This window comes from Pinus tabuliformis, chromosome Q (assembly GCF_031772625.1).
Source record: "Pinus tabuliformis cultivar Carrire ecotype Pingquan chromosome Q, CPIR1, whole genome shotgun sequence".
Lineage (NCBI taxonomy): Eukaryota > Viridiplantae > Streptophyta > Pinopsida > Pinales > Pinaceae > Pinus > Pinus tabuliformis.
Window position 1 is genome coordinate 944,081,623 of NC_142296.1, and position 25,254 is coordinate 944,106,876.

The window sequence follows — 25,254 nt, forward strand, 5'->3', positions numbered from 1 at the left end:
TCCCATATTTCATGATCGCTCCAATCACATCGATATCAGGTACCACTATATCCGAGATATGGTACAACGGGGAGAAATAAGGCTCCAACATATCAGTATAGATGAACAGGTCGCCGACATTTTGACGAAGCCCCTGGGAAAGGTCAAATTCCTGACTTTCCGAGAACGACTTGGTGTCGTTGAGAGACCCTCTTATGAGGGTCGTGTATGATGCATATATTGAGCTCTGGGAGCTCCAGGGCAGTGTTGTTAAAATCGCGATAAAATCGCGATTTTATCGTAAAAGCGCGATTTTTTCATTTAGCCGATTCAAATCGCGATTTTTATACATAAAAATCGCCACTTTTTTTTATAACGATTTTTTCGAAAAAATCGCGATTTTTTATGTTAAAATCGCCAGAGGCGCGGGCAGCGGGCGTTTTATATAGAAAATCGATTTTTCTTTTATTTCATTCAGCAGTCCGCGCGGAGGAGGAGGAGAAGAAGTGAGGGAGAGGGTTGCCGTCGGATTTGGGAGCGAATCCAAGCGATTTTAGGAGGAATCCAAGCCAAGATCACCAATTTGTCCATAAACCAGGTATGTAGATTAATTTTTTTTTGTTTTGGTTCTATAAAAACTTTGTTTTTCATTGTTTTTAAAGAATTTTTGGAAATTTTTCATTGATTTGGGATGGGTTATTTGTTATGACTATGAGAACCAATTTTTTATTTTTATTTTCTCATTTTCTTTAAACATTGTTTATTTTTTTTTATTTTTCATTGTTTTTTGGCATTTGGTTGGGTAACTTGGGTTTAGAAATTGGGATTTTGGAAATAATTAGCTTGTAATTTTGCAAATGCTAAATTGTAATTTGTATTTACTATTATAATTTATGTAATCCTAAATTCCTATTTCCTAATCCTTATTTTTCCATAGGTTTGCAAATTCAAAATTCAAAAACAAACATGCCAAGGAAATTGGATCCTTTCTGGGAATATGGTGACCCTAAAACTCCGAATGATAGACAAAACTTGTATTGCAAGTTGTGTGGAAAGGAAATATTCGGGGGGGTGTACAGGTTGAAGTTCCACCTTGCACAAATCCCTGGACGTGATGTGGGGCCCTGTCTAAAGACAAATGCTGAAATTATCCAAAAAGCCATGAGAGCATTGGGAGAATTAGAGCACACTAGAGACGCCAAAGAAGAACTCAAAAGGCAACTAAAAAGGTCAGCTGAAGGAAGTGGGCCAAGTGGCACAGGTTCTACTGCAGCGTCAGTCAATCCGGTAGCTGCATCATCATATTTTGTTCCTCGAACCACACCTGGTTCACAACCAACTATTGGTTCAATGCTAAAAAGAACTGAAAAAGAAAAAGCTGACAAGTTGATGACAAAATTTCTCCTCTGGAGTGATATTCCTTTCAGCATTATAAGGAATAATCCATTTTTCCAACCTACTGTTGATGCTATTGCCAGTGTTGGCCCGGGGTACAAACTCCCTTCTCTTCATGATTTCAGAGGCCGGCTTCTTCAAGATGAAAAGCGTGACTGCACCCAAAGATTGGAGGATTTTAGGGCATCATGGGCACAAACAGGATGCACTGTTATGTCAGATGGTTGGACTGACCAAAAGGGGAGAACCCTTATAAACTTCTTGGTTAGTTGTCCCTTGGGGACTATGTTTATCAAATCTGTTGATGCAACTCATCAAATCAAAGATGCAAGAACTTTATGTGATTTGCTGGATGTGTTTATTTTGGAGGTGGGTGCAGAAAATGTTGTCCAAGTCATAACGGACAATGCTGCAAATTATGTTGCTGCTGGTAGAATGCTTATGGACAGGCATCCTGCTTTATTTTGGACACCTTGTGCTGCCCATTGTATTGATTTGATGTTAGAGGACATTGGGAAAATTCCCTTTGTCAAAGAGGTTGTTGACTCATCAAAAAGCATCACAAAATTTATTTACAATCACACATCTGTGCTTAGCTTGATGAGAAAATGCACCAACAACAAAGAGTTGGTGCGCCCCGCCATTACACGGTTTGCGACGAGTTTCATATCTCTTCAATCCCTCTTGAATTCTATGTGGGATTTGAAGAGAATGTTTCTTTCAGAGGAGTGGCGTGCTTCGTCAATGAGCCGCAAACCAGAAGGAGAGGCCGTCTGCAGAGTAGTTTCATACCAGGAGGACTTCTGGGCGGGAGTGCAGGAGGTGTGCGCTGTTACAGAACCTTTGGTAAAGGTTCTTCGGTTGGTTGATGGTGAGAAGCCCGCAATGGGCTATTTGTATGAAGCCATGGATAGGGCCAAAGAAGCCATTCGGTCCTACTATGATGACAAGGGAGATGATGGGTTCCAGAGACAACTCCTATGGAACGTCATTGATGAGCGATGGAACAACACACTCCATCGTCCCATTCATGCTGCTGGGCTTTTCCTGAACCCTGCATTTTCTTATGCATGTGGGTTTAATTTTGATGTTGAGGTCATGGAAGGATTATTAACCTGTGTCCAGAAGATGGTGAGATCTTCAGAAGAACGTATGGAGATCTCTAGACAAATTGAGCAATATAAGTTGTCAAGTGGCTTATTTGGCTTTGAGATGGCTGTCATTGATAGGACGGTTAAAATGCCAGGTATTTTTTAGTTTGTAGTATGTACTTTGTTTCAAATTTCATTGTTTCTTCAAATTCCATTTTTTCCTTATGTTTATTTAAAATTTTATTTGTAATTTTGTTGTAGACGCATGGTGGAAGATGTATGGTGGCAGAGTACCCCTTTTGCAAAATCTTGCCATACGCATCCTCAGCCAAACATGCAGCTCCTCGGGATGTAAGCGCAATTGGAGTGTATTTGAAAAAATACACAACAAGAAGCGCAATAGGTTAACACTTAAACATTTAAAATATTGCAAATTTCCAAATAAATTTTTGAATTCATTAAAGTTTTAAACAATATTTTTTTTATAATATTAATTATTAATTTATTATTTCATGAACTTTGTACAGGTTGGAGTCCCATAGACTTAATGACATGGTCTATGTCTACTACAATCTTCGATTGTGGGTGAAACAACTAGAGAAGACACCTGATACGGAAGCCATCTCATTGGATGGGATTGACACCACTGCTGAATGGAGGGTTGAGACCGAGAGGCCTCTCATGGATCCCACTGAGGATTGGTTAGTGCAGGATGAGGGGGAGGAGGAGGGGGAGGAGGAGGAGGAGGAGGAGGAGGAGCAGGAGCAGGAGCAGGAGGAGGAGGAGTTGGAGGAGCAGGAGGAGGAGGTGACACCGCCTACCAGGGCTACCCGGGCTACCACTACCACCAGTAGAGGACGTGGTCTCCGTCCACCTCAGCCTCCTGTAGCTGCTACTACTAGTTCTTCAGCTTCTAGAGCACGTCAGACTCCACTGCCATTTCCACCACCACAGGCACCAGCTTCTACATCTAGAGGGAAAGAGAAAGTTGTGCCATTTTCTCGCAAGAGGGGCAGAGGAAATCAATAGGATTAGACTTTCATTTTATTGTATATGACATTATGACATGATGAGATACATTATCATATTTTTTGTTGATATTTTGAGGCTGAGTTGGACTTGGGACTCAGGACTTACTATTCAGGACATGATTCAATGTTATGTGTGATTTTAGCGCTAGAAATGATATTAAACATCTTATATATTAGTTTTTTTATCATATTTATGTGTCAATGTATTTATTTTATGTTGTAGATGGTTTAGATATTAAAAAAATTGAAAAAAATTGAAAAAAAATGAATATTTTTGTGCCAAACGATTTTTTCCCGCTTTTTTCCGATTTTTTCCCGATTTTAACGATTTTTTCCGCTTTTTTCCCGGCGCCGATTAAATCCCGATCGCGATGTGTGCAACACTGCTCCAGGGGGGAATGGGGTACTTCTTGGAAGCATAGTTTTAAAACTCCGACTCCGACTCCGACTCGGCCAAGGGTCGAATCCGACTCCGACTCCGACTCGGTATCGACTCGGCCGGCTCGATTTCAATGACTCGGTCGTTGTAAAAAATACATTAAATATTTATTTTTTATAAAAACACATAATTTTAAAGATTTTCATTCATGTTTCCAAACACACATCATTAGAATATAGATAGAAGACAACATATGATCAAAGTAGGCTCATGAATATATCCATTATATCAAAATGGCACCCAGTGCATTGTCCAATACATACACAATGATGATATAGAGATCAAAACAAAAACACATAATCAAGGAGGCTATAAATGGCCTCTACAACAAAATTTTGTGACCAGTACTACTGGCTAGTGGCTACTACTAGAGTTGCCAACATCATCTGGCTCAGTGTTACTTGGGAGCAGGAGCGAAAGTGGGGAGCGAGAACGAAAACGGGAGCGGGAATGACATTTTCAGAAGCTCCTGGTTTGGGAGCAAATCCCAGAGGAGTTCGACAACCAATGTCACTAACATCAAGGTACATAGAGGGATTGGTGCTCTTGATTAAATACGAGTTCCATACCCTAATACATGACAAAATTCAATGGAAACATTGCAATCCTCCAATCCTGAAATCCTGAAAAACTGATAAGTCTGCTGGATTTTGAATGAAATCTAAAATTCTACTTTCTCCATATGAAATCCAATGAGGCTGAAACCACTCCCAAACATCCTAAGTCATTTCATGGTAATGTTAAAAATTTAAGTAAAAGGATGAAAATGAAGATTAAGGAGAATGTCACTTTTACTTTAATAATTTAACATTACCATTAAATTTGAATAGCATATCAATAGTACAGAGCATTTGAGTGTGTTAAATAGAGTTTGGGAGGGGGAAATGAACCCCAAATAACATTTAACTAATTCATAAAACACATTGGAGTCCAAACCAATCAGCAAACACCTTAAAAAATCATTAAATTGTTAAATCGTGGTGCACTATGTACAGGGTGAAAGGTTCAACCTTCCCCTGTGACACCCCGTGGCGACTGTGGGCCAGGATGATTAGTTCTCTTGTGGGCCAGGATGATTAGTTCTCCCGTGGCCACTATGGGACAGGATGATTAGTTCTCCTGTGGGCCAGGATGATTAGTTCTCTTGTGGGCCAGGATGATTAGTTCTCCCGTGGCCACTATGGGACAGGATGATTAGTTCTCCTGTGGGCCAGGATGATTAGTTCTCCCGTGGCGACTGTGGACAGGATGATTAGTTCTCCTGCGACAACTATTGGATAGGATGATTCGTTCGCAGGATGATTAGTTCTCCTGTCGAGGCATCCTACCCATGCAATCTGGGACTCATGGAAAGTACCTCTCATCTGATCAATGAGTACGGAAATGTGGTTAGGGACCATTAGTAGTACTATCAATGGATGCATCGTTGTATCTACCTTACTCCCTATGCTAGGATGACCTCCATTGATCTAGGATCAATGACACTAATCTGGGATCAGTGAGAGTAGTATGACACACTCTGAGACTGACTTTGGGTCAGCGGAGGATGGTATGATATATCCTCGATCATTTCTTCTTCTTCATAGTTTAGCAAAGCAGAGCCAGCAATGCAAGGCAGTGCATTTGATGGTTGGTACAGTGCCAACAGTCAAACGGATTAGTAGATGGAGTTCTCCCTAGTTGAGAGGGAATGTTAAAATTGGAAACTACGGCCAAACTCCATGTGGTTCATCTCATTTATGGCAGCTGATATTTTTTCTAGATTCCTCTTATCGAGAGGTGTAGGATTGATCTAAAGATCATCCTATTCCTACAAGTATTTATGGAGATATGAATTTATTTGTATTTACTTGACAAATTGTCAAGGTCGGCCAATAGTTAAATGTGTGGCACACATGCCCAGTGAATCATATAAATACAAGTGAGGTTGATTCATTTTCTCATCATCTCATCTCACTCATTTCTTCTCTCTCTCTCCTTAGCTTTGGGTTACACAAGGAGCAGCTCACACGTGGGAAGAAGGAGGATGCAGTAGGGCAAGGAGGACGCAGAAGTTGCTGAAGGTCTCTTTGACTAGCGTTGACCAAGTGTTGACCTTAGAAGAGTGCGGTTTTGGTGTGGCTGCCTCTCCTAGGCAGGCCGCATTTTTTGGCATGAAAATCGAGGCAATCTGACCTCAGGTTTGACCAGCGTTGACTGCCCTAGTTTGGGGCAGCAGGTTGACTTCAGTCAACTGCAGTTTGACTGTGTATTTGGGGTTGTTTAAGGGCTGATTCTTCAGGCTGTTCGAAGACTAGTTGACCGGGAAATTGACCAAGCATATTGGAGGTCAATTTCATCTCGTTTGACTAAGTTTGACTTTGCTGATTTAGGGTTTGCTGTTGCTGATATAAAATTACAGAATTCTGATTTTGTACTATTTCTCTCTGCTGAACTATTGAAGATAAAAGAAGATTTGATCAAAGGGTTTCCCCGCATTGGGGTTTGTCCCTGGCTAGCTGCCACATCTTGTGTCTCTTGTCTTGGCTTGTTTTTTGTCGATTATTTAATGTTCTATCTGCACTTTACTTAATGTATATGTGATTGCTAATCAGTGGTTAATAAGAAGAAAAGAAGTAAACTGCTCTAAGCATAGAACATACCATAATTTAACACCACTACATGTCGAATGTACTGCTGGCCCATAATTCACAACCATAGAGAATCACAGGAATCACTAGAAGCCCAAAAAGAGTTTGAGTGGTTTTCCAGTCCCATAACTCTGCCTCTCTACACCTATTTTGAAAAGCATAAAATGCTTTCCAACCCCCAAAAGTTATTTTCTTTCTACAACCATTCCAACTTAGATTTTGTTGAAGTCAATTACGAGGTATTTGTAATCCGCAACTTCTTCCCAAATGTTGCCTTCAAAGATGAACTTATGTTGGTTATGTTTTCTTTTCCTAGAGAAAACCACTACTTTCGTTTTGCTAATATTGACTAGCATCCCCACACTTCTACAAAAATGCTCAAGGGATAGTAAATGCTCTTGCAAACCAAGAGTCAATTTAGCAATTAGGATAACGTCATCTGCATACAAAAGAAGCCTTATAACAAACTTGCCCAACTAGATACCATCACTCCCTAGCGAATTTAACCACTCCTCAAGCTTGTCAATATATAAACCAAAAAGGGTAGGAGACAGTGGGCAACCTTGCTTGACCCCAATATCGCTTCTAAAACTTTCAAAAATGCCCGCTGAAGTTCGAATTTTGACTTTCACCTCTTCATACAACCTATGCAAAGCTACTCTCAAATGTGTAGGAACCCCAAGTTCATCCATTTTGTGCCAAAGCTTATCCCTAGGAGCCGAGTAAAATGCTTTTCTAAAATTAACAAAGCAACAAAAGAATTCTTCCTTTTTCTCCCAAACTTTTTCAATGATGTGCCTTAAAGTTATACAATGATCAACTGTGGAATGTTTAAGTCTAAAACCTGCTTGCCGTTTAGCACGCTTATCTCTTTCTTCTTCCCACTCGCTAATTTTATTTTGTCAAGGATTTTATGAGGTAAATTATGTCTCTATCTTCCGCAATAGGCCCTAACCCAAGTCCTCGTCTCCATGGGTAACCTCTGCAATTCGAACAAACTAATCTTAAGGAAACCTGGGTATGACTTGATTGCTATTTATTTTGACATGCAAGACTCACATTTGTGTCTTTGTCCCTGCTTTCCCATATCGACCTTGCTTTCTAATTTCCTGTTGAAGAGCTTGTTGCCTCTTCTTTATTACCATCGTGTTGCTCTGTTTTGGAAGGAGGTCCAAATCGCGCTATCACAGCTTTGCCTTTATAAATCCATGCTCTCTTACCTTCATCTCTTGCTGCCCTAACCTTTAAAATTTTCCCCCTTCTTTCCTCCTGTTGTTTTACAGTTAAATCTTCTTCTAGGAAAAAAACGAAAACCCCTCAAGAGATGTTTCTTGCTTAAAATGATATATTTATCACGCAAGCTAGGCATAATTACTTTTATGGGCCTGGCTCTCTCCCCGTTAGACTTACCCACCCTGCATGCTTGGCATATTTGTCTTGCCATAGCAACTTGTCTTTCAAGAAGTCTCTTGCAAGGTCAAGAGTACATTCATTTTTCCCATAGTCTTTCACCCCTTTAAGAATTATGTTTGCTGCCCTATTTTGTCTTTCCTTGCCTTCACTATCTTGCATGTTGTCAACCTGAATATTAGTTTATCCTTCCTTATTAGCATAATTGCTAATAACTTGAGCCCAAGTTTTGGAAACTTTCGTGGAATCTCCTTTCGTTTCTTCTCTTGCGTTCTCTTCATGGTTGTTTATTTGAGTAATCATTTTCCCTTTATCCAGGGATGATTTCACATTCACCACCTCTGCACTTTCCACTACAGATTTCTTTATGTTTTGCACATCCGCCTTCATGCGTTGCCATTCTGTCTTCCTATCAGGAGAGCTTCCTGTAGCAATGCCACTTGTTCTTTTAAAACTTTATTGCTTTCTGTTAAAGCCTTGTTCTCAGCTATTATTATATGAATTGTATGATCTCTTTCTTGCCCTTTAGCTTCGAAAACCTCCAACCTTTGTTTTGCATTTAACAATTCTTTCACATAAGATCAGTTGACCAGGTGAGAGGTGTGCATGTGGGACTATATAAGGCAGAATCATCAATGACTTTTCCTCTGGACTTCTTGTTGCCACGTGCTTGTAGAGGAGACTTGTTTGAGTGCTTTTTGCATAGGGCTCAAGTACTTTTCTTTTTAGACCGTTTATTCCTTGTTTGCTCCCATTTTAGATGGGCTATTCTTCGTTTTAAAATGCCTCGATATTGTTTGGCATTGACCCAAACCCAATTCCCAGCTTTGGCAAATAAGGCAATTTTCACTTGTCCTAAATCATTTGTCTCCTCATGTTTTGAAATTTCTTGTTCCTTTGTAATGTTTGAATGCATTTACCGTCCAACCTATTTTAACTTTTCAGAAATATGTAGGTCTATAAAATGCCAAGATTACTTCGCACTGCTCCCTATTATTCAGCTTATCGCTGCTCCTTACTCACTACTAGATACTTCTGCTGCATAAAAGCTCCCTGCTCTCACACTGCTCACTGTTCATTGCTGACCACACTGCTCAGGTTCAAAATCGTAGTGGCATAGTTGAAGCTAGTAGGTCAAAACCCAATTGCAAAACCGCCCTAAACTCTGAGACACGGCAACATAATTTGGCCTCTGAAAAAGGGTTGAAGATACTTCGGCGAAACCAAAACCATCAGATCAACAACCAAAAAAATCGATGATCAGCATTGTATTACGAGGGTCAGCTAAATCATGCTGGCTTCTCTAAAGATGACGTCTCTCCCTCAAAAATACCTTTGACGCTAGGTGTAGACTCTGAAATATATCATACACTGAATGTTGCATATTTAATAAAAAAAACTATGAACGAATTACATGCTGACTCCACCAAAACATTAGTCGGATTTACAAGTCGGCTTTCTTTATGATGACGTCCGTTTAAAATTATATGCATACAAATATATATAAGTTGTGATGCATTGAAATGAACGTGAAAAAAAAAGATCTAGATAATAAAAATAGTTCACATCTCGTGAACTCACAAGGAACGTGATTATGGATTGGTGATAATCTGGAACAGCACAGCGAAAATAGAAGAATTATGGGTTGGTCTCTCACTGGAGTTGTTGTGAAGCTCGGACTCACCAATAATAAACTTTAAACAAACCTGTGATACATTGAAGCCCGGAGTTACAACCTTGGTCACCTGTGGAAACAGTGTCAAAGGCTCGGATTATATATGCTACAGCAACCTATGGATGAAAGGCACCTGTGGAAGGTCGGATTGAAGGTACAAATCATGAAAGAACTCTCAACAATTGATGCTTCAGACCTAGGTACATTCTATGGTTAGTAAGTCAAACAGTGAAGCTAGCTTGGACCTTAACTATATCAGACAATTAAGCTTGATCAGTGCCTAAGAAGTCTTGGACAGTTAGACCATTAGGCTGTGAAGTGTTTTTTGAAGATAAAGCATTTTTGAAATCGTGGAGCAGTCTTGTGGAAGATTGTAGCTACAGTCAAGCATTGGTAGCCAAGGACAGTCACATATTGGAAACATCTGGAAACCTTGGACAAAGGACACTTGGAACATTACTTTGGACAAGTGAAACTTTTGAAGAACATTCAGTGGACAAATTGGAGCTTGATACAGATCTATTGCAGACCTTGAGTTGGCAGTTTATTGCAAACTTTGGAAGCACAGGATTGGCAGTTCATAAGTGTTTGAAGACATTCTTGATTGGAAAAATTGTTGAGCTTATTTGAGGCAGTTTTTGTTGGGCTTGATTGAGTTGACTTGTGGGCTTACTTTGTGGGCGTATTGAAGCTAATCTTGGAGACACCCTTGGTGACCATGATGTATTGAAGTTATCATGAGGTGACCTAGGAGATTTTGATTAGGTACCATGAAGAACAATGATGACACCTTCTAAGTTAAGGTTGCCATTGATGATGTAGTGTGAAGACTACAGTGAAACTGAAGATTGACAGGGCTTGGTGAACAGAACGTTAGGAGCCGTCAAGTGCAACCAAACATACCTTGACAAAGTGAAGCCATAAGATTGGAGCCCTTAGGGTTGGTGCCTCAGAATTGACAAGGTTGGTGCCTTGGAAAGTCCAAGTTCGTGCTTGGCAAATATAAGATTGGTGTCCTTGGAGTTGGTGCTCCTAAACTCAAGGTTGGAGCCTTAGATAAGATAGGGTCGAACCCCTAGAGGTCAGAGCCTCACTAAAGTCCAAGTTGGTGCTTGGCAACAGGTTGGAGCCTCGGAGATTGAAGATCGGTGCCTTCACCTAGGGTTGGAGCCCTACCTATATTGTACTTGATTCATTGTAAATATTATATTAATAAAAGCATTTATTTATATTGTTCATTTTGTATTCTACATATAAGTGATCTAACTAGTAAAAGTAACAACTGAAAAGAAATATTGATTCATCCCCCCTCTTAGTATTTCTAACATCCCTTTGTTGCCGATGTGACAGACCACAAGATCCTTCACTCCATCAAGGATCATTCTCTTTGCCTTTGCCATTTTTGCTCGGTACTTCTTCAACAGATCTGCGTCAGTAGGCACAGCCACCACGCTGTCGACATAGGTCTTGAGAGAATGCTCATCTAGAAGGAATGACATTCTTGCCTTCCAAATGACGTAGTTGGAACGTAGTTGGACGCCCCATCCAACCTGTCCTGATCTCTCAGCCCACTGGTTGCCATCTCTGCCACGAAAATGTCACACTGCTCCTCTCTACTTATTGCTGTTGCTCAACCAGTAAGAAAATGGACTTCTTTTCTGTTAGACTCTCTCATAAAACAATAATAAATCCAAAATAAATAAATTAATTAAATATTTCAAGTTAGGAATTTGTGCCTAACTCTTGGGTTGTTCCTCTAAGATAGGAGTTAGTTTAGGTAACTCCTATATTGGTGTGTCTGGTGAGAAATTATCTCAACCAAAGGAGAAATTATCTCAACCAAAGATGTCCAAGATAGCACACACTATCTTGAGACCAATATCTCTCATCTATTTATTTGTAACACTATTTCAATTATTTTGATGTAAGAATGAGAGTGAGAGAATACATGAGGCTTCAGCCTTTTTCCGTCAATATTGTGTCTCTGGTTTTTATATGTGTTTTTCTGTAATTCGTGTGAGTTCATGTCATTTTCATCATGTGGTATCAGAGCCATAAGGTTAAACGTTGAGCTCTTTTGAGAAACCGTTATATTGCAGAAACCGAGTGTTGCCGCGAATGTGCGATTTTAAGGAATTAATGGTGCGGTTTTTAAAACGTTGTTGTTAAATTCACATAGCACTGATATAAGATCTCAAAGACTCGGTTCAAGACCAACGAGATGTAATGGTTCCAGCAGAGCGAGGGTAACATATTGGAAATCCAAGGAATGAGCACTGGCGCAGTGTCAATCGATCTATCTCATGAAATGCAAGGGAGGTAAGGCACTCAAAGAGCCCCGCCAGTATCTCAATTGTCTCCGTGTATTGGTATCTGTTTGGCTTTCTATGTGAAAACTTTAAGTTGATTGCAATAAAATTTCATGGAGAATCTGTTTTCGTTCTCAAGCCTGTTTCTGTAAGTCTCAACAGAATCTGGAAGGTTTGAGGGATATATATCCTGGCGCACTTTTCTCCCCTGTTTTACAAATTATCACCCATCATGAAAATGTTAAAAATGCAGCCCTGGAAGAATTTCAAAGTCAAATACAAATTTCCTAGTTGGGTTTAGCAATTTACAGGTACGGTTCTGTAGTGAAAATTCTGGGAGAATTATGGGGTATATTCCGAAAGTTGAATTATCAATAAAAAATTCATCCAAACAAAAAATTGTTCAGGTCTGTGAATTCTGTTAGAATTCGGGCCACCCCAAGAAAGCCCTTAAGCTGGCATTGCTGACTCTAATTTTAATACAGTTTGAATGTTGAAAGAAATGCATAATGATAGCAATGCTGCCTGCTCGTGTGTTTAAACAATCCAGAATTGAAGATTTCGACTTATGATTGGAATGTCACGTAGTAAGAGTCTGCATTGAACAGAGGAAATTGTCAGAGGGGTTCAATTCTAACAAAGACACAAGTTATTGAATGTCGATTGTGGGATGCGTAATCGCTCTTTGTTTAGTGTGTTGTAGCAAGTGATTGGATAGCTTCTGCGTGCTTTGTTCAAATTCCGTGGCCCAAGAAGAGCACAGCTGTAGAAGGCCAAAAAAAAGGCGTCCGCATTTACAGCTGTAAATGCAATTGTGAAACCAAGTCAATCAGAAATTGCCAACAGTCTAAAAGAAGGGAATGTTTGGCTACGGAAATAGAACTGCATCCGCATTGCCAGAGAACGTGTGGAAAAAGCCATGAAGAACTGATGAATGCTCCAAAGAACAGCTCGTGGGTTTTAATCAATAAGTACCCATGTGTCAAGACAATGATACGGTTGTGAAGCACCAGAGATCTTAAAGATTTCAGATGTCACCAAAAAAACTTCCAAATTGTGTACAACGTACTAGCAGCTTTCAAATTGAGCGCAGTGTCAACAACGTGTTCAAATTACATGCGATGTATTCTACAACCTGAATCACATATTGAGATCTTGTTCTAGAAGACCCGTGATCATTTAGATTGCCGGCTTATAGCTGGCCAATCGTAACTCAAACAATCTTTCTTTTATCCAGCAGCCATTCATGAACTGACCACTTCTTGTTTTGAGACCAGTGCCCTGGCATTCAGGACAGAAAATTGAAGCACGATTGCTGCTGTTGCCCCTGCGTCCATTGATTTGTTTCACACCACAAATTCTATTCCGTTGGTCAAAAACGGACCATCTACTTTTCTGAGTGCCTTTGCTGCCATTCAAGTGAGATAGCCAAATTTTCGATTCACACAAGAGAACCCAATCTATAAGGCAAGAATTATGGAAAACATGAAATGCCCCACGCTTGTTTTTGCTGCTGCATACAATAAGCCCAGATTTCTGATTAAATAATGCAGCAACATCTTTACCAGGAAGCATTTGTTGGTGACAAATAAGGTGAGCTTTATAAAAGTGTTTTTTAAAGCTTTGTAATAGAATGATAAGTGAGACTTTTAAAGCCATGTCATGGAGTAATAAGGATGGTGACATAAAGGAGTATTTCTAATTCTTTATGTAATGGAGTGATAAGTTTTGGAGAGATAAGGTGAAAGTATTTTGAACTTTGGAGCGATAAGCTAAATTTATTTGTGTATTTGAAGTGATAGATTTTTCCAAGGAGAGCTCATTGATGTAGGAGGTTGAGTCAGGTTTTTGAACTCATTTCTTCCAAATTTGTGAGTGTCAAATTCTCATTGTTTGAGAAAGATTTCATGGCAATGTTGTAAAAGATGAAAGGTTGATGATCTCAATACTCAATAAAGTCATATTTTTTGTGGTGATTGTGTCCTAGATCCGCCCGAAATTGAATAAGGGGATCTTAGGTACACGAAGAGTGAGTTGATGATGGTGCATGCTTCATGTTTTTTTTTGCTTATGATTTGTGTCTAGTTTTGACACATAAATGATCTCATTTCATGCACACATAAAATACAATGCCAGCAAGCACAACACCTATATCGAAATAGTTGCAAGGAAGGATAATTAAGCTCCACACATACAACAACTCATCAAAGTTTTCAACATCGACATTCTACTTCAACAAGCAAATTCAATCAAGTTAATGAATTTGTAAACTTCACTGTTTCAAAGCAAAGTCTACATCAACATTCTTGCAAACAAATTTAAGAACTTGTGAATCAAATTCCAATTGAATTGTACGGGTGCATTCTCGGTTGAAACCGACACCCACGCTTTGATTTGATCAGAAGTCAAGCACGTCCATTCTCTTCAACTTAGTCAAATTAAGACAAGTGAATTCCTTGTTTTATGTGAGTCATTAAAACCATTGTAAGCTTTTTTGGGTGCATTTTCGACAGTGTTCGACACCCTTCCTTTAAGCAGACTCTATTGAATGCACGAATTTTAATTCTAAAGCAAATAAGAAACAAGTTCACAATCATCATCAAGCGAGCGTGAAGTCATCAAATCATTCAAGTGAGCGTTCACACAAACGCAATCGTCATCAAGCGAGCGTGCCAGTCAAGTCCCATAGCAAGCGAGCCTGTCATTCAAGTAAAGTGAAACAGTTCAAAGCACGACATCTACGACAAGAGAGCCTGACTTCAAGGGAGCAAGTTCAGATGGCGCAGCATATTCAGTTATTAAACATTCTTCACAGTTTGATGATCTCCAGTGATGAAGACATGGTGCACGTCAGCAAAGAAACTCTTGCTGATATTTCACGGCATCTACAGCAAACGCATGAAACCATTGAGTTTCTTCAGCTTGAGTCCCAACTTCAAAGGAATGAATTGAAAGAAAAGAGTGATACTTTCAAGTCTTTGAACCATCCAGATGATAAGTCATTCATCCCAACAACTTCAAGTATCGAAGTTGTTCATGATCAAATTCAAATTTCTTCCAAACCCATCATCAAGCCTTGGGAAGAAATTCAAAATAACAAGAATAGACGAGGCTTAGGATATGTCCCTGATGACACCAACTTACAAATCCCAGATTATTCCAAGCCAATTAAGTTTGTGAGTGCAGGATTTCTTGAACCACTCACCTCAGCAGGTACTGAGAAAGTTGCCGACAAACAGAATTGCACGCAACCTAAAGTTGAAGTCCAATCAAAGTGTTCTCATTGTCAAAGAACCGGTCATATGGAAGATCAGTGTTTTGATCTCCATCCGTGTTGCCATTGTGGCAAGCCCAATCATTCCTCAGCAAAATGTCGCAACCACCAAAAATCAGGCAGATTGAAGATACATTATGACTGGATTGATCCTTGGGAATGGTCATCCACAGTCAAACGGTTGTCTCAGTTCTACAACCGACTACATTCACACATAGTGCAGCCAGCAGTGAATCGATGATGGTACTCTCCTGCAGTTGAACGAGGGAGTACAACAGTGAAACTCTCCTACACCTGAAGGGGGGGAGTTCAAATATATTTTGGAGAAGATTGTCTCTCCTTTCAACTGACAAAGGGGGGAAAATGTCAATGAAATTGACAAGTGGTTGTCAGACTGAAAGTCTCGACAACATCAGCGAAGCAGCCAGTGGGCATCTTCATCAGCCAGTGGGCATTTGTCATCAGCAGTGAGCATCAGCAAATTCGCCAGTGGGCGATCGACAGCCAAAGCAGCAGTGAGCAGCTTTCATCATAGCAAAAGCAACATTAAGTTGTTTTTCGACATCTTCAGCCAAGGGGCGATCATCATCAGCAAATACGCCAGTGGGCGTTCATCAAATTGTGTCAGTGGACACCGGATGCTGTTTTCAAGCAAAGGAAAGTTGGATCCTTTTGCGGCTTGGCACATGATGGAGTTGTCAAGTGTCCTTTAGAGATGAATCAAGCATGCAGCTGACTCAATCTCTTCATTTTGCGGTTTGTTCAGCATCCAGATTTGGCGGTTTTTTCAGGCAATGTTTTTGAGGATCAACATGAGAACTTGGAAGATGGTTCCTCGTTCTTATTTTGGATTTATCATTGAAGGGGGGAATGTTAGACTCTCTCATAAAACAATAATAAATCCAAAATAAATTAATTAATTAAATATTTCAAGTTAGGAATTTGTGCCTAACTCTTGGGTTGTTCCTCTAAGATAGGAGTTAGTTTAGGTAACTCCTATATTGGTGTGTCTGGTGAGAAATTATCTCAACCAAAGGAGAAATTATCTCAACCAAAGATGTCCAAGATAGCACGCACTATCTTGAGACCAATATCTCTCATCGATTTATTTGTAACACTATTTCAATTATTTTGATGTAAGAATGAGAGTGAGAGAATACATGAGGCTTCAGCCTTTTTCCGTCAATATTGTGTCTCTAGTTTTTATATGTGTTTTTCTGTAATTTGTGTGAGTTCATGTCATTTTCATCATTTTCGGGAAGTCTACTAAGGAAAAGTTCCCTCACTATGCTTCTCCTCTCTTCTGACGTCTTTCTGCCCAGCAAAACAGCCTGCAGAGTAACTGCATCCCACCAGCTCTTCTTCATGCTAAGGCTCAATGTTGCTCCCTCTGCCACGACAAGATTTCAATCTGGAAGCCCTTCCCTCTATCAACTCAATTAGAGAGAGACTGCCTCGAAATTTAGCCCTCCAGGCTTGGAATGCGTAAACCCCTTCTAGGGATTCGAACTATTGCCTCCTGTAGCTTTTTCAACCTCCTTTTTTGCTCAGTGTTGGGTTCTCTAGCACTGCTCTTCTTGCTTCACCTGCACTACTCTGATACCATGTGAAAATTCCTTAAACCGAAATCCCTACTGCAGCAACTAATGATATTTCTCCTACTTGTTAGATTTACATGGACAAGTTATTTGCAGTTTCCTACGGCAAACATCAAAATACATACACTGCAGCCTACATCAATTAAATAATATGTCGATACAAAAAACTGAGCAAGAAGGAAAATACCAGTGTTGATAATATCGGTATCGGGAAAATATCGGCGAGGGTCCAGAAAATATCTTATCGGCAATATCGGCGAAAATATCGGCAAAATATCAGCAAATATCGGCAAGCATAAAAAATGCATAATATATTCATTTTTTTTCAGATTTTTAAACATATAAAGCAATAACAACATGAAATAAACACATTGGCACATAAATATGAAGAAAACACTGATATATATGATGTCAAATAGAAATGATACATCAAAGGCGATACCAAATCCTGCTGATCCCTGATAATTGTCCATTCAAGGACTCAAATGTGGAGAACCAATGCAAAATAACATCACATATATAAAAGTATCTCATCATCATGAGTTATATGTAGCACAACAATTAAAACTAGCAGTTATCTATCTGAAATCACTGCCCTCTCCCCATTTTACGGGAAAACATGATGGGTTGTTTGCTAGGCGTGCCCCTAGTAGTAGGAGGCCCTGACCCTGCCTCTGCACCTAATGTCAAATAATGAGTGCTAGGTATGGGGCTATGCTCTCCTATATCTATAGCAGATGGTATTGATGCTGATGCTCCCGCAGTGTCCTCCTCCTCCTCCTGCTCCTCCTCTGAGTGTTGCTGCTCCTCTGACTCCGAGTCCTCCTCTTGCTGCCCCTGCTCTAATGGATCATCTGCCACTGTCTCTAACCATGAAGGTGACTCCTCCAAGAGGGGCTCCTCAGACTCCACCCTCCACAGAGACAATACATCAATATTGTCTAAGCTAAGTCACATGACACGAGGACACGAGACACAGAGGACACGTAAATACGAGTATTCAATGCGAAACACAACGACCTGGAAACAAGACACGGGGGACACGTTTTATATATATATATATATATATATATACCAAAATATAGTTTTTTATCCATATTAAATTGTAAGTTGCAGCTTATCTAATCAAATTAAAATATAATTACTTCTCAAAGTTCATAGTTCACTTTAAAAAAATAAATAGAATCAAAATTTACTATTTAGAAATTAGAATGTGATATGCTTGGTCTTGATTCTTGAATATTCAATGTTCATTGTTCATGTACAACTTACAAGCACATAAGAAAATAACTAAAGTCTAATCCTATTGATTTCCTCTGTCCCTCTTGCGAGAAAATGCCACAGCTTTCCCTTTCCCTCTAGATGTAGATGCTGGTGCTGGTGGAGTTGGCAGTGGAGTTTGCTATGCTCTAGAAGCTTAAGAACTAGAAGTAGGAGCTATAGGAGGTAGACCACGTCCTCTACTGGTAGCAGGGATAGCCCGGGCAGGTGGTGTCACCTGGAAACATTACAATCTCCCAATCCTGAAATCCTAAAAAACTGATAAGTCTGCTGCATTTTGAATGAAATCTAAAATTCTACTTTCTCCATATGAAATCCAATGAGGCCGGAACCACTCTCAAACATCCTGAGTCATTTCATGGTAATGTTAAAAATTTAAGTAAAAGGATGAAAATGAAAATTAAGGAGAATGTCACTTTTACTTTAAGAATTTAACATTACCATGAATAGCATATCAAGATTCAATACAAGGGCCTAGAACGCTCAAACCCTCCTTGGCAGCAACCACATAGCTCTCCCCTTCCTTCTCCAGCAATCAGAAATGATATGAAAAAAAACTAAAATCGGATTTTTATAGGCCGTGCAGAAATTTTTTACAGTCACCGGGCGATATTTCGGAAATCGCGCGATATTTTCAAAAGCCGAAAACATCGCGATATTTTGTTGGCGATATATCGGCTCGCCGAAAATATCGCAATATTTCCGAATATCGCCGATATCTCGGCGATATTATCAACACTGGAAAATACAACATAAATGACGGTGGTTTTTGGACAAATGTCCCTGGAAAAACCCAATGCAGGAAAATAGGCGCAGCAGTTCTAAGGGTTTTTATTATTAAGCAGTAGTTATTTATGAATATAAACTCTGGATGCCTTACTGGCAACCCAGTACAGAGAATATCACTCGGCAGAAGAAATTAGTGAGATTACCTCACTCTACACTACAAGTCCCGACTGATTTGGCAGTTGAACCAACGAGTCCCCGACTACCTCTGCGCTGCCCCTGCGTGGGCCCTTCGTCAACCTCTAAAGCCTTGTGTCAGCTCAACTGGGAATCAATTTGCCCTCAGAAGCCTTTTTCAACCCTCTCGGCTCAGAAACGTCAACCTCCTCGGAAAACTTAGACTTTTGTGCTAGAGGCCTCTACACTGTTCTGCGTGAGCCCTTCCTAGCTCTGCATCACCCTCACTGCCCTCTAGGCTACCTCCTCTGTGTGTCTCTCTCCCTCTCTACTGAGTATTCTTGGCTCTGGAAAAGATCTCCAGCCAAAACTCCCTCTGCCCCTCACTATGTGATCACTACAAATCACTGCGCTGCGTCTAGCTTCAACAATTTGATCTGACTAATCAACTCTCTCTGTGTGTTCTCAAAGTGCCCATCAAGCCTTCTCTTATAATCCTCTCGTTGATCAATCAACGGCCCAGATTAGATTCTAATCAATGGCTAGGAACATATTGACTTGATCTCCGCCGCCTTCTAGAAGTTTCACCCACAATTTAGATTAATACCTGTTAATTATTTTAATTTCCTAAGTTTAGACTTAGGGTCCCATTAAAAATAATTAATTATTCTTTAATCCATGAAAATACAGTGCTCCTATCCTCCAATCAATGATAACATCCAAAATTTCTCCCGGATCTGAGTGCACGTGGGAGGATCAGTGCGACTCCCTAGCTCAGATGGCGACAGTCACCACCTAGTGCAAGTCTGCCAACAAGTCGTAGCCATGAACCTTAAATTCTCTTGCTAGCATCCACAGGCCCCATACCTTGCTCTCCCGCTTGTCCAATCCGGTAATAAAAGACCAAGGAATATGGCCTCCAGGCATTTTCTTCCCTTGGTCATTCTCTTCAAGGTTCCTTCGTCTCCTTTGGCTCTAGCTCTGCGATGTTGGTATTCTACCACCCAACAATGAACAGCAAAAGAGGCAGGGGATGATGCCCTGGCAGAGGCAGGGAGCGTGGACGTCCTCCCACCAGCTTTGATGAAGCCTCTATCACTGCCCTTTTCGACCATGGCATACCAGCTCCCATCAGAAGAGAGGTCCTCGCTCTTGAGGAGCAGAGACTCGTAGAGGTCGGTCCAATGATTTGGGCCCTCCTAAACCTCCTTGCTCACCAGCTCAATAAGAGAGCTTAGGAGAAAGCGAAAGCCACGAGATGGATAGCAGAGCTCACTGCCTTCCAAAGCCACTCCTCCCTCAAGCACCTAGCTAGAGAACTCAAAATTGATTTTCCCCCAACATTTCATCCCCCTCCTCTCCTGCTCTCTCTCGCTCGCACTCCCCTCCAGTGGACTCTTCTTCTCTGCCTGTCACTAGTGCTCCAATGGCCCCTCCCCAATCCTCACATACCCATGTCCCTCCAATTGCAAACACTCCCCTCCCCTCACCTCCTCGTCCCAGTCCCTATGGTTGTTTCATCCTCAAGGAAGTTACTTCGGACTCTAGCAACATGCAGGCCCACGGCAACACTAAAGTTCAATGTGGTTCCAACATGGCGTCAATGCAGTTTCAATGCGGAAAGCGCTAATCTCCTAGGCTCCATCGTGACCCACAGGTTGGTAAACTCCAGTCTGGTTTGGTTCATCAGTGATTATCACATAGTTTCAATTTTGGTTTGGCTCGTAAGCATTTGACACGGAGCCACAGCGATCATTGTTGTAATTTTGGATCCTCGCCATTTTTTGTTCACAGAGACGCTAGGCTTCTTGTTTTCTATTTTGATAATTGTCAGGTCATGTGCAAACAATTTGAGCTCTGGTTTCCACTTCCAGGGGCAGAGACTTCTAGCTCTTATCACTGGTTTCCTTGCACAGAGGAAAAGGATGCTCTCATGGATGTAAACTATGTATTTTTTTGCCATGTTAATATAATATAAATACGCTTGCTTACAAAAAATAAAAAAGATAACATCCAAAATTTATTACATTCAAAGGACGAAGGTATGTCATAATCTCAGAACACATACAACACTTATCTAATATATTATATGACTAAATACAAGTTGTATCATAAGGTCTGCCAAGCCAAATTGGTCTAAGGGAACACTAGATTCATTCATTAATTTACATTCAAATCAATAAAATGGAACACTGGATTGCCCTAAATCTTAGGTCATTCCAAAATGTTACAAAACAGCAGAGCAAGGAAATGATGGAATTAATAATTATAGAACAGTTCTTTCTGGAAGCCTGATGTTATTCAGCTAGCATCTGTATATAGCCATGAGATTCTTTCTTAAAGTCATAACATCAAAACATCAACAGTTTCCAGGTATTGCAGAAACTTCCCCTTGCAAAAGAGTGTAACGAAGACAGGGAATCATGGAAGAAATGGCATTGTATACGATGCAATACCAAGATGACTCATTGGGTCATATATAATTGTTAGACCTGACAAAGACCAAAAAATGCTATTTATAATTGGAAAAAGAACATGTACCTAAGATGACTTATGATGCTCAAATCCCCCAAAGTACTGAAACAGTAAATCATACTTGTCTCTATACAGGAAATCTAGTAGGTCCCAGTTTGAAATCATCATACCATAATCGTATTCTTGTTCAAATAACGCTGGATTGCTTTTACATCTGCTTGGAAATCTTCATTTACCGGTACACGCCATAGCTTGATTTTGAGGTATTGGGCCGCTTTATCATATGCAGAATGGGCAGATTCTGGAATTATCCTAAAATATTAAAAAGAAATGGATTCAGGATATGCCCAAACAAATTGTGGAGAATTGCAAAACTTGAAATGCAAAAACTTCACTGAAGCTTATCAGCTCACATTTCTGGTTTCATAATTCCCTTCTTGACTTTCATATAATCCCGTGAAGACTTTACTGCAAGTATAATACTTTCTGTGCCTCCCGAAGACATATTACCACAAACTTGTCCTCCAGATGCTTTTTCTCTACTACCAAACATGCTTGCTGTCATTGCTACCACCTCACTCTCAAATCGTGCTATACTTGGGAAAACGCTCAAATGCAGCGGGTTGGTGTGAGAAAACCTGTAAAGATACATGACATATTGCATTAGGTAATACTTTAATAGAGGAACAAAGTTATACAGATCAACTAACAAACAAGTCAGACTCCCCTCCATATCTTTTCTATGAAACCATAGATTCCCTATTCCTTTTTACATTCATGCATATATAAAATAATGTTAAAATTGGCAACTAGGCCCAAATTCCACCTTGGGACAGCTCATTTGATGGAGATGATGATTGCATTAAATTCCTCTTTTCGAGGGGACCAAAATTGATATAAAGATTATCTAATTTGGACAAGCAGAAATGTGATTTTGAATTTATACCTACACATATGCAAATTGTTCAGGTCAGCAACATCATCATGTAGGCTTACGAAGCCCAATGGATGTGACTCTTCACCCTCAACGACTTGTATAAATACAAGTGACCTCTCACCTCATTTGGCATCATCATCACTCACACATTCTCTCTCCTTCTCTCATTGGTTTGTATAACATTAGGCATTCTCTCTCTCACACGTGTGGCTCAAGAAGGACGAATTTCTGGACTGAGTTGCAGGGCCAAAAAATTCAGGAAGAAGACCAAGTTTCACCAGCGTTGACCAGGGGTTCTTTGATCGCAATTTTTGGAGGATCATTTCTGACTTTTTAGCCCGATTTCTGGGCACAGGAATCAAGGGAATCTGGGAAGTTTGACCAGTGCTGACTTCAGGGTTGACTGCAATTTTGACTGCAGAAAATTACAGCAGTTTTATCTCCTTTGACCGAATGTGGATAGACTGTTTTGGGTTAACTTTGACCAACAAGGAAGGCCAAGTTTGATTGTGGTTGACCGAACTCAAGGAGGCAAGTTTGACAGCTGCGTTGACCATCTTTGACTTTCTGGTTAAGGCTGATTTGACTGCAGTTAACTGTAGATTTTGACAGGGCTGTTTTGACTTTGAATTTGGCAAGTCATTTTGACTTTTGTACTTTTGTACTCTCTCTACTGCTGAACATTTTGATATAATAATAAGAAGAATTGATCAAAGGGTTTTCCCCACATTGAGGTTTTTCCCTGGAATCTGCCAAAACTGGTGTCCTCTTGTCTTGGCTTGTCTTTTGCATATTGTTTCATGTTCTATCTACTTTTACTGTCAATATAATTAATAGTTAATGGGATTGCTATTGGAAATCTAAATTGGAACTGTAATTGGGCTGCTAAAGAAACATTCAAGTAATTGTGCTAAGAATAAAACATACCATTGTTAACAAAATTTAACATGGTATCGGAGCCCAGGTGAAGACAAAGCCCAAGCAAGAGAGAGAAAAGCAATCACTAAGAGAGAGCTATTAGACAAGAATATTGGTCTAGCTTCCATGGCTACTACATCTTACTTCAAATCCGAGGATAAGCTCAAGGACAAATCCGACTATCATGCATGGAAGATGACTTTGGACTTGACTTTGGAAGAGCATGATGCCATGGACTATGTGAAGGGAAGAGTGGTGGAGCCTCCTTCAAATGCACCCGCTGCTACAAAGACAAAATACAAGAAAGGTGAGGTCAAAGCCAAAAGAATTATTATAGACTCTACTCAAAAGCATTTGGTTGTTTATATTTCTGATTTGGGAACTTCTAAGGAGATATATGATAAGCTGGTTGGGATGTTCAAATTGCAAAATGCAAATCAAATCCTCTTTCTCAAGAACAAGTTGAAGGACATCAAGATGGATAAAGGGGAGTCTATCCAATCCTACATGAGGATTGCACAAATCTAGAATGACCTTCTATCTATTGGAGAAGTTATTGCTAACAAGGAGCTCACTCTCATTGCACTTGGGGGTCTTTCAAGAGTTTAACACCACCATTCTCAACAATGACACGATTCCTAGTTTCGATGAATTATTGGCTAGATGCACTCAAGAAGAGATGAGGATCATGGAGAGAGACAAGCCTTCAAACGAAAATAATCCCATTGCCTTCTCTGCTCATGCTAAGAGGAAGAATAATGTTGGTCCAAGAAAACAAGGCCAAGGAAGAAAAGGAAGGTGCTACAATTGCAACAGGTTTGGCCATTATGCTAGAGAGTGTCCTCACAAGAAAGATACTCCAGGGGATGATGGCAACAACAACTACAAAAGCAATGGCAATCAAAGGAACAACAAGTTCAACAATAAAGGAAAGAGGAATGCTCCCGCTGCTCGAGATGGAAATGGTCGACCTCCCAAAAGGGTAAGGAAGATGGTCACAAGTATGCTTGAGTTCAACATGAACCATGAAAGAGTTTGTTAGGGTTGTGCAGCTGGGAAACTTGCAAGGGGTCCATTCCCTTCAAGTGAAAGTCAAACTACCAACATTCTTCAATTGGTCCATTCTGATCTATTTGGCATGTTGCCCGTAACATCATTGGGAGGATACTTATACTATGCAATTTTTGTGGATGACTTTTCTCGCAAAACGTGGATCAATTTCTTGAAGAAAAAGGATGAAGTGTTCAAATGGTTTCGTTCTCTCGAAGCCTTGGTGGAAAATCAAACAAGGAAGAAGATCAAGATATTGAGTACTGACAATGGAACCGAATATGAATCAAATGAATTCAATGACTTTTGCAAAGAGGCTATCATTAAGAGGGAGACGATCGTTCCATACACTTCTGAGAAAAATGGTGTTGCTAAAAGAAAGAATCTAACAATCATGGAAGCTACCCATGCCATGCTCCATGATCAAGGTCTACCGAAGTTCTTATGGGGAGAAGTTGCCAACATTGTCGTGTATGTTAAAAATAGGAGCCCGCATCAAGCACTGGATTTCATGACACCTGAAGAAGTTTTCATTGGTAATAAACCTGATGTTTCTCATTTTAGAATATTTGTTTGTCCCGTGTATTTCGATGTGCCTAAAGAGAAAAGAAACAAGTTGGAAGCATCTGGGAAGAAAGGTATTTTTGTGGGCTACAATGAAAATCCAAATGCATATAGAATATACGTGCCTAGACAAAGAGATGTGGAAGTTAGCCATGATGTCACCTTCGATGAAGATACTGCCCTTGGGAAGGCCTGAGATCTCCTCATTCCAAGGACAGATCATGATGATCATGCTGTTGGAAAACAGGATGAACCCCCTTCAAATGAACATATGCTTGATGTTGAAGGCCCAATG

The 25,254-nt window shown here is 40.1% G+C and overlaps 1 protein-coding gene across 2 annotated transcripts in view; it reads right to left on the minus strand.

Annotated features, from left to right (window-relative positions):
- The window catches only part of LOC149222576 (sphingosine-1-phosphate lyase-like), a 268,215-nt gene that overhangs the window by 118,594 nt on the left and 124,367 nt on the right, over nt 1-25,254 (minus strand). For both annotated transcript variants that reach the window (XM_089385514.1, XM_089385515.1), the window contains 2 exons: nt 21,904-22,128; nt 21,661-21,802 (listed from right to left, as the gene is read on the minus strand). In XM_089385514.1, coding sequence (XP_089241640.1) covers nt 21,661-21,802; nt 21,904-22,128 — 367 coding nt within the window. The remainder of the gene's footprint in view (nt 1-21,660; nt 21,803-21,903; nt 22,129-25,254) is intronic.